The 19989-nt window shown below is 37.5% G+C and overlaps 1 protein-coding gene across 1 annotated transcript in view; it reads right to left on the minus strand.

Moving 5' to 3' along the window:
* Positions 1-2979: 2979 nt before the first annotated feature.
* Positions 2980-19989, minus strand: part of LOC110461166 (uncharacterized protein YMR196W-like) — a 34687-nt gene continuing 17677 nt past the window's right edge. The window contains exons 10-18 of the mRNA XM_021514513.1: positions 19628-19744; positions 19028-19179; positions 15776-16053; positions 13317-13519; positions 12170-12310; positions 8143-8272; positions 7480-7659; positions 7100-7196; positions 2980-5901 (exon numbers count right to left, since the gene is read on the minus strand). Of these exons, the coding sequence (XP_021370188.1) occupies positions 5787-5901; positions 7100-7196; positions 7480-7659; positions 8143-8272; positions 12170-12310; positions 13317-13519; positions 15776-16053; positions 19028-19179; positions 19628-19744 (1413 nt within the window). The 3' untranslated portion in view covers positions 2980-5786. The remainder of the gene's footprint in view (positions 5902-7099; positions 7197-7479; positions 7660-8142; positions 8273-12169; positions 12311-13316; positions 13520-15775; positions 16054-19027; positions 19180-19627; positions 19745-19989) is intronic.

Genomic DNA, 19989 nt, shown 5'->3' on the forward strand with positions numbered 1-19989 from the left:
TTGTCTGTACACTGTGTGGACGGGTGATATGTCATGTCAGGTGTCTGTATACTGTGTGGACGGTTCATATGTTATGTCAGGTGTCTGTATACTGTGTGGACCGGTTGCGTGTCATGTCAGGTGTCTGTATACTGTGTGGACGGGGGGTATGTCATGTCAGGTGTCTGTATACTGTGTGGACGGTTCATATGTAATGTCAGGTGTCTGTATACTGTGTGGACGGTTTATATGTAATGTCAGGTGTCTGTATACTGTGTGGACGGGTGGTATGTCATTGCAGGTGTGTGTATACTGTGTGAACGGGTGGTATATCATGGCAGGGGTCTGTATATTGTGTGAAAGGGTCGCGTGTCAGATGTCTGTATACTGTATGGACGGTTGGTATGTCATGTCAGGTGTCAGTATACTGTGTGGACGGTTGATATATCATGTCAGGTGACTGTATACTGTGTGGACGGGTGGTATGTCATTGCAGGTGTCTGTATACTGTGTGAACGGGTGGTATATCATGGCAGGTGTCTGTATATTGTGTGAAAGGGTGGCGTGTCAGATGTCTGTATACGGTATGGACGGTTGGTATGTCATGTCAGGTGTCAGTATACTGTGTGGACGGGTGGTATGTCATGTCAGGTGTCTGTATAATGTGTGGACGGGTGACGTGTAAGGTGTCTGTATACTGTGTGGACGGTTCATATATCATGTCATGTGTCTGTATACTGTGTGGACTGGTTGCGTGTCATGTCAGGGGTCTGTATACTGTGTGGACGGGTCATATATCATGTCAGGTGTCGTTTTCCTGTGTCGACGGTTGTTATGGCATGTCAGGGGTCTGTATACTGTGTGAACGGGTGGCGTGGCAGGTGTCTGTATACTGTGTGAACGGTTGATATACCATGTCAGGTGTCTGTATACTCTGTGGACGGGTGGTATGTCATGTCAGGTGTCTGTATACTGTGTGAAAGGGTGGCGTGTCAGATGTCTGTATACTGTATGGACGGTTGGTATGTCATGTCAGGTGTCAGTATACTGTGGGGACGGATGGTATGTCATGTCAGGTGTCTGTATATTGTGTGGACGGGTGACGTGTCAGGTGTCTGTATACTGTGTGAACGGTTCATATATCATGTCAGGTGTTTGTATACTGTGTGGACTGGTTGCGTGTCATGTCAGTTGTCTGTATACTGTGTCGACGGTTGTTATGGCATGTCAGGGGTCTTTTTCCTGTGTCGACGGTTGTTATGGCATGTCAGGTGTCTGTATACTGTGTGAACGGGTGGCGTGTCAGGGGTCTATATACTGTGTGGACGGGTGGTATATCATGACAGGTGTCAGTATACTGTGTGGACGGGTGGTATGTCATGTCAGGTGTCTGTATACTGTGTGAACGGGTGGCGTGTCAGGTGTCTATATACTGTGTGGACGGGTGGTATATCATGACAGGTGTCAGTATACTGTGTGGACGGGTGGTATCTCATGTCAGGTGTCTGTATATCGTGTGGACGGGTGGCGTGTCAGGTGTCTGTATACTGTGTGGACGGTTGATATATCATGTCAAGTGTCTGTATACTGTGTGGACGGGTTGTATGTCATATCAGGTCGGTGCTACCGTGCTACTGATGTGGACGGGTGGTATGTCATTGCAGGTGTCTGTATACTGTGTGAACGGGTGGCGTGTCAGGTGTCTATATACTGTGTGGACGGGTGGTATATCATGACAGGTGTCAGTATACTGTGTGGCCGGGTGGTATCTCATGTCAGGTGTCTGTATATCGTGTGGACGGGTAGCGTGTCAGGTGTCGGTTTAATGTGTCGATGGTTGATATATCATGTCAGGTTTCTGTATACTGTGTGGACGGGTGGTATGTCATGTCAGGTGTCTGTATACTGTGTGGACGGGTGGTATGTCATATCAGGTCGGTGCTACCGTGCTACTGATTTGACCGGTCCTGTTTGTATGATATTTTGTTGACTTCGCATAAACCGGAACCACATTTTATTAAATCCCACTAAGATACTCCTATGATTTTTCAGTCTTTTCACAGAAACATAACATGAGTTATTAAACACAGCTCGTCATACTGACTGCAAAAGCAATCTGGGCTCCACAGAATACTGTGCCACCTGATATATTGGCTTTCAGCATAAGGTTATGTCACTTCACGTCATACTTCTAACACTTAACACTCCTAACCTCTCACTACCTGGTCACACAGGTCACCGACTTCTAACCTATCGATCAAACATTACATTCTTAGCTATCAGGAGAGAATTGAAGCTGAATATGTATTCGGGGTTTACACCTGATTTTGTGACCGTGTCATTTGACCTTATAGAGTTACAATGTCAGAGCACGAGAACGGTTTTATAAAAACAGGCCCCGGACGCACATACATGTAACACAGAACCCTTAACTTATCACCGACAACAACCTTGGCTTACAATACACTGATTTTCAGAATACCCTCGTGTTTTTTCTTGTATTTCTAAATAAAGTTTAATGTGGGGATTAAAACGCAATGTTGTTTATTTTATGGGTAAGAGATTCTCTATTAATCAACTTTGATGTCGCTTTGGAGTATAGTCTCCAACCAAGTTGTGTACATGATGACGTCATTAAGTGTAAACAAGTTTTAAAACCTTTCAACAGAGCTTATCTATGTCCCTTTTAATTTCCAACTCTGAATAAATATTGAGGGGGGTATTTTTTAAATGAAACGTGTTCGTACATAAATTTAGAAATTTCTTAACATATCCGAGGTGAAAATATAGAATGCTGCTTGAAAATATAGCTTAGCGATGTTTCGCAAACTCTAAAAAAGGTAGGGTTTAATTTATTTCATTAAATACAAGGTTAAAATCTAGGACTTGAAAGGGCTCTTTTTAATTTGAGGCTTATCCAAATGGACTAAAACTCTGTGGTAGATTCGGTGTAGTAATAGGCAATATAGTTACAAAGACAATTCATGATGAAGCAAGGTTTTAAGAGTTTTATTACAGTGTGCAAGTAAAATATCATGCACTCATAGTTTGATAAAAGAAAAGTGAAACAATGCATATAGAATAATTTATGCATGATAAAAATATAAGGCAATGCCTTGAAAATCAAGTAAAATTAATGCGATTTAAGATAAAAAAAAATTGTAATCTAGTGATGAGCTATTTGATTTTATAAAAACAAGAAAACAATACATACATTCATTCATCGGTAAAACAATTTACCAACAATTTCAGATAAAGCAACTTATAAACAAACATCCAATTTTCTGTTACCGAGATTCTCCGGTCACACACTACATAGTAACCACTTTCCTCTATAGGTAAACATTAGTCTAATTAAACATAAAATCAAGATATTGATATAATAACAGTGTATATTGAGTATATGCTATGGAGAATGTCTTTACGCTATTCAATATGTAATAAAGTTGATACAGAATTCATTCATAAGGGATAATAAATTAGGGTAAACCTAAGAATCTCCGGGGATTTCCCCCCAATGAATGATCCACATGGGAAAAATTCACTATCAACCTACCATTAAATATAAGTAAATATGTTTCACTCATAACCACTATCAAAATTAAATATTACACCTCCGACGAAATCTACGATGGTCGGCATCTTGCAGTTTAGCAAAACAAACTATGTGAATTTTTTTTTCAAGTAATATAGTCAAAACGTGAATTATCTATGCCGTCAAACTGTAACATTGTTGCCAGCAGAAATCAATATTTCCCCGAGATATTTAAAGTTATCATTTTAATCGACTTGCGGTTTTTCATACGTCATACTTGAACCTCATAACTACACTGAGTACAAATTACTACGCATACAAATATAGTTCTTTTATATGGGTACTATGCATGTACCGCAAAAGTGCGTCGTAGTTTCCGCATTGCGGCATCAGAATGTTGCAGATTTCGTGACGTCACTGCATTGTAGTACATGGCATTAGACACGTGAAAGAGGGTGTAAGATATACATTTCTTTCACCCATTTTTTGCACTGAATAGTTATGTCATTTACGCACAGGGACAAGAAAAAGCAGTAGTGAGCATGGTTATCTAAATCGGGAAAAGTGTATTTTACAGGAACGGATATGGCAGAAAATATGACACAACTCTATCCTGCTTTCTAACCAATATGCTCAGCTTCCCACACTATCAAAGGAATAGGCCCATACGACGTTTATCGTCTAAAAAATAATCAATTAAAAAAAAAAAGAAATCTCATCAAATTGCTGTTACAATCGAGCTGACGTCACACAGACACTCATTACATGTCAGCATTAGTCTCCCCTGACGTGACGTGACTGAATTTCTGTAACAAGTATACGTCGCTCTTTTTGAGCTTACGTCAAACTGCCTGTCAACGACGTTAACACGCTTTCTTCAATGCTGACGTCACAAGAGAAACTGTCATTGCCATTTACAATTTAATTGAAATAAGATATCCTCCAAATCAAGTCTATTCACTTATAGTTAAACCAAATAATGAAACTATAAATCAAAAATAAAGCAAACAGTACTCAAACCTTTGGTATTCGCATTTCGTCCCCCTTGGAAAACGCCCAAATATTAATGTTGACGCTATCCTATCATTCGAAACAATTGGTGTTCCCCTATAGCTTTTGATTTCGCCCGAGGTTGACTTTTCACTCCATTTCACGTCTTTCGTTCATCCTTTCCGAAATTGCAGCTGAAATGTAAAGAATTTCAATCCTTTATACCAATGGTCCAAAAAATGACCATAAGGTCGAGAAAGCCATGGTTGTAACAGATGCCGCCATTTGATGCCGGCCACCAAACGCCCATGCTATCTATCTTGCCCTTGAATGCATTAAATCAAATGGTGTAATGAAGTCAATAATCTATTCTGATTGCTTAACGGTTCTACAGAGGCTTCGGAACAAAACGTTGATTATGCTGGGTTCCCAATCATGTGGGAACACCAGGTAATGAAAAGGCAAATGTTTTATTACTACCACCTGTTGATTTTAAACTTTATATTGCAGATTTTAATCCGTTAATAACAAACAGTGTAAGGTCAAAGTTTCAAAATAATTGGAATCGACGTGTAGACAACAGATTACACTCTGTAAAGCCTAAACCCGGTGATTGGTATCACAGGTATAGAGAAAACCGCCGAGATGAGGTTGTCCTTGGCCGTTTCCGTTTGGTCATTCATACATTACCCAATCCTATTTATTGAAAAGCGAAGACCAGCCTCAAGGCATAGCATGTCACGAACCATTTATTGTAAAATACTTGTTATAAGATTGTATTAACCTTCAGCCGACATGATAATTTTTATAACAATACAACAGATCTCAAATCTCTTTTCGAAACAGTAAATATCTCTACAATTCTAACCTACTTAAAAACTGTCGGTCTGTTCAAAAACATATTACTACCATAGCTACTTGACTTTTCAAGTTGACGTTTGTCTGCTAACTTTTCGTTCGTTTGCTGTTATTTCCTTTATCCACTTTTTATTGTCCCTCATGATTTCTTTTGTGTTCGTGGGCCGTTAAGAATCAAATAATTATAATCATAATTACTGACTTCACAAAACTAAAAGTGACAAAAGCTGTCATCACGCCTCTCCCTCTGAGCTGACGTCACGCAGGCAATTAGTGACGTCATAATGATTCTCCCGCAATGCTGACGTCATACGGCTCTCAGTGACGTCATAATGATTCTCCCGCAAACCTGACGTCATACGGCTCTCAGTGACGTCATCACGCCTCTCTCTGAGAAATGACGATGCACATGCTCTCAGTCAAGTCACCAAGCTTCTCCCTCCGAGCTGATGTCACACAGACTTCCGGTCGCGCTGACTGAGTGCTGCTGTATTTGTTTGAAGAGGCTCGCCACGAGGGCCGTCCAGCCTGTTTGGTGACTGAAACAGTATACAAATAATCGATACTTCTGTAAATATATAGACATCGCAATCATGATTTCCCTTTGAACAAACTGTTATATTTGTACATATTTTTTACAAATATTTACATTTTCGGCACATGCTCTTATTACAATACGTGTGAATATATGTGTTCTCATTACAGCATTTGATAAGCTGGCCGTCACACGAATGAAAATTGCTGTCTATCTCGCGTCACAAACGATCCGTGATATTTGTTCTGTATTTTCATCATGTTTGCAAGGACACTATATGCGCAAGTCACTTCCTACGGATTCGGCTGTTGAGAATTTCTCGTTAGCTCATTCAGTTGAGCGTCGAGTAAACCAGAGGTGTCGGGTTTAACTCCAAGCGGAGACGTTGAAAAAATAATAACCTCTGTTACGCATGTGATGAATAACGTGTAACTGTATAGAAGTCCACTGTTTGACATAATGTATTGATTACATTGGAAAAGTTACTGTTGCTTTCGTTGCGATGTTCCTAAAACAAATCTTTCCTTTGGCTTACAAGTGTAAAATTGACCTAATTTACCATGAGTTTAAATAGGGATTGAACAGCGTATTTTTTTTTAATTTTCATGCCGGTACGAACGCAAATCGGTTACATCCATATTGCATGAAGCTTGCTAGGGCTTCCTGATCAATATGAATGTAACCGATTTGCAACGCAAATGTAAATAAAAGATGATTGGACGACTAAAACGATGAAGAAACGCCGTACACGTATTATCAATACACAATTTAACACTTTTGGGGAAGTGCAAAGAAACTTTATGCGGTCCAGGATTGTAAATATATCTAAAAGTGTTTATTTTAAGTGTCCAACATAACGCCAACTGTTACTACAATTTACGCAATCCATAGAATGAATGAGATTTGGATGTTTTTCGTAGAAGCCAACATTTTAGAACTGAATTTAAAATATAAATGTTATAGAAGTCTCTAGACATAGCTCGGCGGTGTCATTTATCAACAATCTACAAAGAACATGTCAAAGAATAACAGCTTGATTAAAGGATATCGGTATCCCATTCCAAATTACAAATTACAAAGCCTCACAAATCAGCGACAAAAAAATCGAAAATCCCAATTTGACAATAAGTTTCTGTCACGTGATCATAGTTTTATAATATTTTTAATATTTGTTCTTGGCATGCTACCCGATGCCAACTCACCTTGCGCCGCAGCCTCTCCCTGTGTCGCCATGGAAATACTCGTAAAACAGTACCAGATCCCGGTAATTGGGATCAGTGGAATATTTTTTGTCCTCCCCTGACCGATAAAAACATATGTTCATGTAAACGAGGCAATTATATTAATCAGAAAGGCATATCACATTGATAATAAAATTCCAACAAAGTGTAAGATACAAAAGCCAACACACGAAGGTCACCCAAGCTTTTGACAGCTCCTAGTTTATAAAAACATGAAATAAATCGAGTATTTTTATTATTTAAGATGACATCTTCACAATATAAGTATAAAAAACTGTAAAGTTTATAATCTTGCAATTTGTTACACAGTTTGCATACAAAATTTGTTGTGTTAAGATTACCGTGACAAGGTCTTCGTCCGTCCTTGTCGGGGACAAACAGTGACACCAGTCTCTCGCACAACTCCCTCGCAACGTCGCGCAAGCGCAGAAGACGACCGGAACCTGTTGGACACTCCACCTTGAGACTGTCGCCGTAGTAGTAATCAAACCGGTAGAGGTTTTCTATCAGCAGGTAGTTCACTGGTAAACAAACACATCACGTCAAACCAATGGTTGTAATTCATGAAAAAAATATACTGTATCAACGATATGTAATTATTGTTTTGGCAATTAGGTTTCATAGAAGGTAAACAATAAACACAAGTGTCTTATTGTCGCAAAGACAAAGGCCAAAACCATCGTTGATACAAAAAGATCACTATAGGAAGTGTAGAAGCATCAAAAAAGAGAAGGAGACTCACAAAAGACGGAAACGAAAAACGGAAATCCGGAATTATAGCGTGTCTTGCACTGCACGCGGCACCGGTCATACTGTATCTCTTTAAATCATGAAAACAATATTTAGATCATCTAATGTCTAAGAATTAGTGAAAAAAAAAATCAGTAAAAGAGGAAACCAAAGTATCCAAAAGGCAAGGACTTGAAAATGAAACTCATTGAGGAATTTAGCCTAGGGGACTACCGTTTTGTAAAGAAGTTATAAAATGAAGTGTGTGAGCTTACACGGGAACCAGATAGGACCCCTCCAGTTACTGTTCCCGCCAAACATGTTCGTCTCCGACTCCCCGGGCTCGTACTGTACGCTGTGTGTCGTCCCGTTAACGTCCAGCTTAAACGGGGTATCCAGGTGGCGCTACGGGCAGAAAAGAATTTAAATAAAATTATTTTAATAGAGGTTTTTTTGTGTGTTTTTTTTTGTTTTTTTTAGTATTTGGAATGAAAATTAATGTCAAGAAATTGAACAAACTTAGAATTTATGATTTTAATAACACTTTATATAAGGATTAAACGGCATTTTTTTCAATTTCATGCCGGTATTAACGCAAATCAGTTACATACATATTCCATGAACATAGAAAAGATACCGCTCAATCCTTATATTTACGTTCTGAATATTAATTTATTAGTGATCTTAAAAGATATTGCCTTATATTTTCGATATTAAAGTATCTGTGTCGTCAGCGCAAACAAGATTCGTGGAACAGCCTAACGTCACCAAAATGTTTACTTCTAACGGTTGTATCATGTTAATCGAGGCGGAAGGAGAAGCTTCCAAATGACTATGATACAATTTCGTCCATAGCTCTATATACACATTTTCTCCTGGTAATACTTAAAGAGAAACTTGCAGTGGAAATGTAAATATAATTCTATAGTTTTCCTCGGTATGTAATAACAATTATATGAGACAATAGACAGAAGAATATAGTTGTATAGGAAAATTTGTAACAACAGGGTGTAGGTGACTTTTACAACCGCAAACAGCATTAGAAGATACAAATGTATACTTGAGGAATGATTTTTATTTTTTCAACATTTATGAGGTCATAACAACAATGGGTTTATGGACATATTGAATGAATCGCGTTAGCGATTCATGTAAAATATGTCCAAAAACCCATTGTTGTTATGACCTCATAAATGTTGAAAAAATAAATATCATTCCTTANAGGACACGTGAATACGTGGATATTTCACAAAGCACAGTTCAATAATATTTTAAGATGTAAGAATTAAGCATCTAGGTCGGTCGTTCCGAGTGAGTAGTTTTTGTAGTGTATTACTACGCAGTGTGATCAGGTTACTATCAGTTCCCACGTGCTGAGATTCTATGAACACCTGTGTTATGCATTTATGAATGTAATTTTTGTCAATGGGTCTAAGCATACAGAATGTAAATATTGATAAATATTTACATTCCTTCTGAGTTTCGACTAAATACCTACTAAAGAACATGAAGGTTATTTTTTCCATAGACTTTCCAGTTGGCGTATGAATACGTCAGCAAATTATCGCGGAAAGTAGTCCAATGTACAGAATGTTTTCAAGTTGTTGCTTTTTCTATGGTTTCAGATTTGATTAATATCTATGTGGCTTGTTGCTTTAACGGTTAAATCAATAAAAAAAAACATATATCTATCGTACCAGGATGACATCACACGGTGAGTGATGACGTCACATGCTTTGGCACCTTACGTTGCATACAATCTCATTAAAATCAGATGTTAATAAAAAAAATACCTACGGTTCATGCGGTACGCAATAATGAACAGCTGTATCCATAAGGATTCAATCATGTTGTGTTGAAATTTATTAGGCAAAAGTCTCAATGGAGCTTGTGACAGATTTGATATGAACAGCTTTGCAGTTCATTAAATTTATCTCGATGCCGATAGAGGCTTATACCCCATACACCTCGACACAACAACAGGATTAAATCCTTAAATGTTTGCCGGAGTTTAACGCTGTATTGTCCTCTGTTAAAAAGACTTAGCAGTACAGCAAATATTCATAACAGCATACCATATACTGTTACTGTAAGTGAAGGGCAAAACACTAGGCGATGTGGATTTTACGGGTAATTGGCGAAAAATTGTCTGTACGAAAGTATACCAGTATGCCGTATAATGCTGTAATGGGAAACTTGCATGCGTTTGCGGTTTAGTTTTTGCATAACCATAATGCATGTTTTTTTAAGTTACATTAAAATAGGACCACGGTGTGTTCACGTACCTATGACATAATTCCTGTAGAGACAGCTCTACAACTGAGGCATTTAACCGAACTAACACCATTATTTTACTAACTGTACGTTTTAAAAATCTTTTTTAATCAAACCCTTCAGCAAATACGAGCATGTCGCCATTTACTACCTGTGATTAATGATTTACAAAAACCTTACATACCGGCGTTTGGTCATTTTACCTGGATTCGGCTGCCTAAGAATTATTAGCTTAGCAACAAATGATCGAAAATATTTCATGTAATATTTTTTTCAAAATATTTAAATCCAAAACTTTTTAACTGCATGCATATGCTTTTAAAACGATCATTTGAAGACAAATATGTTAAAGAAACAGATTAATTTTCGAACATTTTTTTCCAAATCCACTTTGAAAGTTGCACACAAAGAACATTTCAAGCTGACCAGGCTTTTGAAACTCGGACGTTTTTCGTTACGTAATGTATACAACCGTTACCTGTTAAAGTGAACAACACCATACCAGTTTAGCTAGCCTACAACATCACTTCAGGTAAAACTTTATTCAACATAATTTCTAAAACATTTTATGAAAAAGATGTCATTACACACTTGCTACCGTAACAGGTACACTTTGTAGGTTAAAACTTGATCTATGGTAATTTCTTAAACATTTTCCCACGGACTTAGATAGCAATCTGATTGCGTTAGTTTATGAAGAATCTATCATTATTCATTCGTTACCGTGTTTAAGCTCGTCGGTGACCTACATATTCCTGTTTGTAAGAAGACGACATGTATTACCCGTGATTAATGCTTTACAAAACCCCTTCATGTCGCGATCGGGTGTTCTGTAACTTCACCTGTGTTCTGTTGCTTACGATTGATTAGCTTAGCGAAAATATTCGATGATATTATGAAGAATCTATCATTATTCAATTGTTATCGTGTTTATGATCGTCGGTGGGTGACCTACATACTTCCTGTTTGATTTAAGACGGTGCCACATGTGGTTCAGGAAGCGATTAAGGTTCCAAAAAAACATATCAGAGAAAAAAAGAGTTTAACCCTTTCACCACTGTAGACCGTAATGGACTCGTCCAGATCAATGCATGGCAGAGTCTACTAAAGTTACATAGGGTTGAAAGGGTTATACAGATTTTTTTCAAGTTCTTAGAGGTATGCATCCTTAAGTTATAAGGACCAAGTTTCGCCTGTTATTTGCCGGTGTTTACGATGTCTTTCATTGGGTTTGGTGTCTTCTTGGTTTCTGGAATTTGTCTTTTTGTATTGATTTCGATTTTTGATTTACGAATAAATTAATCATTGCAGCCTGAAGTTTTGACAGTGAAACATTATAAAGGGTTATATAGCCATCGTGCGGGCGGTCACCCTTCCAACTACAGACCAGGCTCGACATTGCTGAAAAACGCCTCACTGGAAAAGCTAGCTTGCCAGTAAGGCAGTATTTCCCCTCATATTCCTTAGCTGTTAAACATTTTATTCTCTTCGCTTTAAGATAATGACCATGAGCTGAAGACAAAATGTGTACTTAGGTTCTATTTATTTTGGAATTTCTAGTTATTATTTTGTCCCTTGATGTTGATGCTGTGTTGGTTTTCTCACATGTCATGTAAATAACAAAAATATTTTTGAGAAATTTTCGTAGAAAATGATTTTTCCTGTAACGAATACTTAATGCAATACATCTTGAAATCAATTGGCCCAGTAAATCATACGTGAATGTGTGACGTAATGGCTTATTATACATAAAGTATATGACAAAGTGGCTCTCAAAAATATTTGCTACCTTTGACAAATATTTGATAACTACCTTTGACAGTGATTTGATAACTACATTTGACAATGATTTGATAACTACCTTTGACAGTGATTTGATAACTACCTTTGACAGTGATTGATAACTACATCTGACAGTGATTTGATAACTACATTTGACAGTGATTTGATAGCTACCTTTGACAGTGATTTGATAGCTACCTTTGACAGTGATTTGATAACTACCTTTGACAGTGATTTGATAGCTACCTTTGACAGTGATCGTATACCGTAGGGGGAGAGGAACTCGTCCTCGTTCAGGATATGTGTTAAAACCCGTTTCAGTTGTTCTTTCTTGACTATCGATAAAAGTATGGCCTCTTCTTGCCCCTCCTGACAGAAAAATGATATCTGAAAAACAAGTTGTATATAAATAAGCATTACATTATGTACACAAATCCTATCACGACATACGTTATACAGAGACAGTATAACTACACGTATCTGTTTATAACAAACAGTAGGATTGGGTGTCGGGTGGCGCAGTGGATAACACACTCGCCTTTATCAACGCGGCAGGGGTTTGATTCCCCGATCAGACGTGAAAAGGTATTTGGTCACCTGCCCGACCTCGTGAGCTTCCCCGGGTACTCCGGTTTCCTCCCACATTAAGACTCCCCGCGCGCTAACATCCGTGCCAAGAAGAGTGATTTATTTAAATTAGAATATTGCATAATAGTAAAATAAATAAAGTTTATATTTTCATATTATGATAAGATATCATATATTTGATATGACGATAATATGGCATCTTACAATATACACTTCATACACTACACAAAGCGTTGTTATGACATTGCAGCGACTATTGCTGTCTATATACTGTTTCCGTGGACATTAGGGAATGTATTCTTTGTCTGCTTACAATAAACGTATATGACTGTTTTACTTAAGACTACCCGACATGCCTTACTTTTTAAGTATGTTAGAATTACAGACGTACAAGATATTGTTGTTAACATTGTCTTGTGTTCAGCTGAATAATCCATATTCGCCCAGTGTTAATTTCGCCCTACACTGAATTATTACTATGAATATTATGTTGTTTACTAATGTCGATGTAATGATAAATTCGCCCTCATTATGGAGGGCGAAAAAGGCGAAAATTAAACTGCAGCGAATATTTCCCGGTATATAGAATATCTTTTGGAATGAAAGTATGGAAATCTTTCGAAAATGAGGACGCACAATAGTTACAGTAAGTTGGCATTGATCCTTAAGACAATTTTATTTTATTTTTAGAATATTTGATAAAGAATGAAATATTTCAATAAATTATATTTATTTAGGTATAAATCATACACACACAAAGTTGTATAGGCCAAATAGTACGGCAAAACGTCAAGCATATACATACACGTTTGGTAAGATCCTTCCTATGTTTTAGAAACCATTTAGTTCGCTTGTAAAAGTGCGAATGTATCTTTATATCCGAGAACTTCAACACCAAGGTCGAGAAAAGGGGAACAACTCCAACCACGGACATGATCTTTAATGGGTAGGTCGTTCTTTTGTCCTTTACGTGATCGTAATAAAAACCATCCTCTTCATTCCAAAGACCTGTAACAGACGGTGTCAAGGATAAACCTCCACCAAAACACTACTCATATGGCTCGCGATTAGGACAAATATACCATGCTAGACTACGCATGTCATGCAGCTCTCTTAATGAACATTTATATAGGAAAAACATTGTTATATCCCCTCTTTTCGCATGCGGTACCATCGAAAACACTTCTCATTACCTGCTAGATTGTACCTTATACACTGCCATCAGACAACTACACATTGAAACCCTTCAGTATCAAATAACTGTCAAATTATTATTATATGGCGATGAATCGTTATCTTTAGAAGAATAACAAAATAATTGTCCTGGCTGTTCAGGATTACATCCTTAAGTCTAAGCGATTTCAACATCAATAGGGTGATATTATATTATGATGTTACTGTTATTAATGTATACATGTTGTTTCAAAAAAAAAATGGATTATGAGTAGCTCACATATGCACGTATGCATGTATGTATGTACGCATGCATCTATGCGTGTATGCATGCATGTGTGAGCGTGTGTGTGTAGGAGTGCATATGCATGCAGCCATGCACACTCATGTGCGCAAGTAAATATAATTTATGTATGTATGTAGGTGGGTAGGTATGTACTTACGTACGTGTGTGTGTGTGTATGTATGTATGCATGATAGATATATGTGTTTATGATATGTGTGGGTATGCATGCATACATGGAAGTTTGTGTGCGAGCATATGTTAGATGAAATAGCTGAGTTGCTAACATAATAATAGATCAATTGACTTCTGATTTATTATCTTATGACGTCTTTGAATAAGATCAATGACCCTTGTATACATATGATAACATATATCATATGTAAAGTAAGTAATGTAGATGGTTTTACCCGATGCAAACAGTCTAGTGGAAACGGATATATCAGGAGGACAAGAAAGAACAGGATAATGACATATTAAGGCACGGGATGTGACGAACAATTGATCAGCAATAGTGTATGGAATGTGAACAGTATCACAACGACTGTCTGCGTAATAATATAGTGTATTAACGATGACGCAACAGAAAGATTTGTCTTGACCACAATACACTGAGTTTATGAATGTAACGTATTTTGTACATGTACCATATTTTTACACTGCATTTCACCAACTCTCTTCTAACTTCCCCTGTAATTTATACACGTCACTATCCCTAAGCTATAGTCGATAATGTTGGTTACGATGAAAGGTAACAGATTTATATAAGTGTATTAACACTTGTTTCTGTCTCCAATACATTTATGTATAATCATATTTGTATTATGTATTACATATGTTATGTGAATAAAACAAATTTAAAACTAAGGATTATTTCAAGCATCACAGTAGATAAAATATATGAACCCGGAACCTCCGACCGAACTCTCTACTAGACGAGCTACGAGTAAAGTGTACCTGGTCAAGGCCCGCAACAAACCTCACTCCTTTTTTCTAACAACCCAGGATCGCAAGATATTCCCTTGCAAAGCATATATAATCTAACTCCAGACAGACGCGCTAATCAATTTAGAGCGCTTTCACTGTACCTAGTCACCAATTTGTCAACCGACTCAATCCCGCTGCGCAATATATTACGGTAGTCGCTTGATCCTATTAAATTGTTATTGTTTACAAGTATAGATAGCACTGATAAGGGTCCCTGTCACACTGCAAGCGAAGATTTTCATCGTAATGTTTTGTATAACAGTAATCTCCCCTTTAGTTTATCTTTTTATCTAACTGTAGCGCAACTGAGAGAGGGTACTAACGTTAACAATCTAGTTCAGGCTCCGGCTGCTGAAAGGTTGGTTAGATTTAACCAGTGGCCAGGGGAAATTTCAAATGTTAGTGCAACAAAACCAAGAACACCTGATATCATTTCACAGCTAGAAATGTGTTGAGACCAATGATATTGACGTGTTTTGAGGGTTCATTCTGCATTGAAAGTCCGTGCTTCTTATAAGCAACAATTTGAATTTTTTCACTGATTAATCGGTTGAAGTTAACTAACCTTTAAGCAACCGGAGCCAGGTGGTAAGAGCGACGGTATAATAAGCACGGGTCCAAAGTTCGAATCCTGGTCATGCATCTTAACATTTTTACACTCGGAACACTGTTGTTGATATTTTTTTATTATTATTTCATCCTTATTGGGTTCCGCAAGGTGTTGTTTTCTTTTCAAAAATGATGTATTAAAGCTTTTGGCAGGGCTAAGAAAGAGCTTTCAGTATAGAGTTACAGTTTTTGGCGGTACGTTATATACTTACCTACATTCCCGTGTTGATTAATGGCGTCGATAATGGCGACAAAGTGCTCGAAGAACTTGCTGGCCATGTCTTCGTAAGTAGGGTCGCGTTTGGCGAGAATGAGGCTGATCTCCAGCATTATGGAACAGAAGAAAGACATCCAAGCCGTACCGTCCGCCTGCACCAGACGTCCGCCGGTAGGGAGGGGCTTGGACCGGTCAAATATGCCGATGTTGTCCAGTCCTAGAAATCCGCCCGAGAAAATGTTCCTTCCCGACGGATCTTTTCGGTTAACCCACCTATTGATGAAACTATGCATTTAAAATAGTGGCATTACAAAAAGATATAAAATCTTAAAGATTTGAGGGGAAAACATCAGAATTCACATATTTTTTTATTAAACACTGTTCACTACGGTCATTTCAATGTTCAAACGCACAAAACAAAGTAGACAAACGGATGGAAACGCCGGGCTAGGAATATTCGCACACAACTCACCATATATGTTACGCCGGCAATTCCGTCTTTGCGTATTGCAGAGTTATCTTCTTTTGTGAGCAGGTATTGATTGTAACGTGATTGGTTTTTGTGAGAAAATTGCGTCGTTTTCTCAAAAATTTATGACGTTACTCTCAAAAACAAATGACGTAACAATCAATCCCTGCTCAAAAGAGAAGATAACTCTGCAATACGCAAAGACGGAATAGGTAAACTTTACAAAAAGAAACATGGCTAAGAAATCAAAGCCATCAAGAAAAGGTGAAAAAAAAATAAAAAAAAAAAAAATCTCAAACGCCGAGGAGGATTGTGTGGACTCATTTAACTAGGGAGGACCATGAACCATATTCATAAAAAATGGTGAAATAACTGCTTAATTATAGTCATCACAAGTCGTCCAAAGTTCTCAAAAAATATTAACATATTTACATAAGTTGAGTAATTTCTCTTAAAATGTAAGTAACACTTAAGAGTATTTACTCAATATACAAAATGGCTGCAAACAGACATAGTGAAATATATTACGAAAGGAAAAAGACAAATTATGTTTTCGGGGATCGGCCGGGATTAATAGAATCTATCGCTACTGGTTGTGTAAGAAAGAGAAATCTCAACCCGAGGACTAAGATTTTTTGTCCAGAACGAGGCTTGCCGAGGTCTATACAAAAAATCTTAGTCCGCGGGTTGAGATTTCTCTATCTTACACAACCAGTAGCGATTGATTATTTTTCTCCCATATCTAACAGTATTTTAATGTGAAATAAAGGTAAACATGGACCCAAAACACATACAGGCAATTTGTTGATGGATTGTTGACGTGACGTCATTGTATTTTTGCAGTGACGTCATACCATTGTTATAAATAGGGGAATCCCCCCGTCTCAACCCTAGGGCGGAGACAGATAAATCTAGCACCGGCAAAACGGGAGATAAATCTGTCAGGTGTGGGAGAAAATAATATCTTTTATGATTAATCTTCTGCCATTCTTGGAGCTACCAATGAATCAAATCAGTACAATATACGTATCTGTGCATGTTGGATCATATCTGCATTTCTGTCGAATGTGATGATACAACTACATTACAGCGTTAAGGATCCCCGTCTCACTGCACTGTGGTTTTACCTATATACAGTAGTAACCTCCCCTTAATTTCGTTTTGAAGATAATAATAGCACAGCTTAGCCAGGACACTTCCGTCGACAAGAAACCTCTATCGGTTAGAACAAGAGTATACCGATCAGAGGACAATGGTGTGAATCCCTTGTCAAACCCTCGCTGGATTTTTAAACGCAAAACACTGGGTTTTTTTTTAACGCATCTGTATTATTCTATCATAAAAGCACCACAATGTATATGGTTTACATTTCAGAAATGATTTATAAAAGCTATAGACATGCCGGGAAATGTTCCGACTTCATAGATACAGTTTTTGGCAGCGGGACAGAGGATCCTTAAAAGGGAATTCAAAAACGTTGTGTTGTCGGTAATGACACAAGGGACATTATATCGACGATTTGCTATAGATGCAATTGAGATGATAGCGATGTTAAAGGAAATGTTAGGTTTGTGATTTATTCTCCCAAAAATACCAATTCATTATGTGTATGAGAATAAAAACTAAATTTTCTTGGCAAGTTTCAGGAGAAAAGAAATGTCCCATTAACTTCGCCATTTCCATAACCGATAACATACTGTTTATATACATATAACCAAGGTATATTTTCTCAATATTTTTATTTTTACATAATTAATAACAGAAATTTTCCAAAATTGATTTCATACTTCAAACACATTGTCTTCGTTCTCAGTCATTTGACACAACGTGTATTCCAGAAAGCAAAGCCAACATGCTGATTCATTGAGTAGGGTTTCATATCGTCGCCTCAGCTAAGAGTCTAGCATCTAGCTTCAAATACTTCAACCAAAATTCTTAGATGGCAATTCCTTGACATGTGAGGTTGATACCTATCAAATAACGAACTGGCCATGTGAAATTGAGGACGAATTTGTGAAAGCATTTAGCTAGGAAGATAAACTTCCTGTGTGAACTTGAAAACGTATATGTGAAAAACCTTGCTTGGAAACTAGGCATTACAAGTTGAGAAGTAATGTCGTTTTTAGCACCTAGCTACCAAGTAACAAGCCGACATTCTTTTCGGTCTACTTTCTGAATCAGGCAGTGTCTCCCTAGGCACCCGTCCTCGTATGATCCCGGCTGTTCCGAGTACGTTTACTCCCAAACAAACAAGCTCACCATGTAACGTTGAGGATATGTTTATGAAATTGAAGTTTCTGTGAGCATTTGGCTGTGAAGTGATACCTTCCTCTTACGAACTTTATTAAAGGTATATTGGATCGAGGTAAAATTGTGAGGTTTCGGTTTGATTTTACATGTATATTGTTTGACGTCCTATTAACAGCTTATGTCATTTAAGGAGGTGCCTCCATGTGTGATGTTTATGCGAAGGAACCTGGGAATGAGGTAACGAAATCGTCACAGAGAGTTGAGGACAAGTTTACAAAAAACAAGGATCAGTTATTTGAAGTTATAATTCAATTCAATAATTGTATTGCTCATTTATAGTTACAGAGTAACTTGAAGGCAAATAATAAAAAAAAACAAATATATAAAGAAACTGCAATAGTGAACAATATATAAACTTATACATAAAAGCCAGGTCCACACTCCTCAGTATGGCTAAGAAGTAACGAAATCCGACTTTGGAGTTGAAGCCGTATTTATGGAAGCATTTGCATTCAAAGACAAACTCACCATGTGAAATTGAGCATCAGTTTGTGGAAACACCTGGCTAGGAATACTACGTCTCGCTTGCCTTTTGGTCCAGACGCTTTATATATCTTCAGTGAGGCGTAGGCGTGTACGGGAGGGTTGACATCTTCTAAGCAGAACTCGTAGGCCGGAATCTGTACAGCATTCGAACATGTATGCATAGAATTTACGAATGTAACAAAATTAGTCGGTGCTGTTTGCTGGAGAATAGACTGGCATTGTAGTACATTTCATAAGCTTTGTAATAAACCCAAGTAGTATTAATTTAATTTCGGCAATTCCCCTATTATCGGAAAACGTCGGCAATTTCCGTAAACAAGAAAATATTTTCTAGTTTACGGAAAGGTCCCGACGGTTCCCGATTGATTCCCCCAATAATATACTATTTTTTCATATAACATTGTTCAACCTAACAATAACACCAAAATATCCGACGCTATAAGTAGGATATACTCATTAAATGTCTATACGTCATGTTTGAGAGTTTATTCTCTTAATTCCAACCCTGAATTGTAATTAATGTGTTACCTTGAAAATATTTTTAAACGATAAAAAAACCCGTAAAAATGGCCATTAACTTACCTGACCATTCGGATGCATATACCATTCCCGCAAAAGCAGCAAGATTTGTTCCTTGGCGAAACTGATGTCGATGTTGGCCATGGGAATCATGTGGAAGGCAAGGTCCCACGAGGCATACTGATAACACAACCATACAATACGAAATTATATGTTATACATCAAATAGAATACTATACTGCCATTTAAAACCCGTTACTACACTTACAATGCCCAACCCAATCCACCACCTAAGTCAGGAATAAACAAAACAAAAAGTGAACTGAGCTGCAAAAGAGATGCATGACTGTTGACTCATTGCTATATTTTTTTTAGAATTGCCAGGTTCGGATTCATTGCCATACTTGTTTTTGTATTGCCTGGTT

Source organism: Mizuhopecten yessoensis, unplaced genomic scaffold (genome assembly GCF_002113885.1).
Source record: "Mizuhopecten yessoensis strain PY_sf001 unplaced genomic scaffold, ASM211388v2 scaffold1391, whole genome shotgun sequence".
NCBI lineage: Eukaryota > Metazoa > Mollusca > Bivalvia > Pectinida > Pectinidae > Mizuhopecten > Mizuhopecten yessoensis.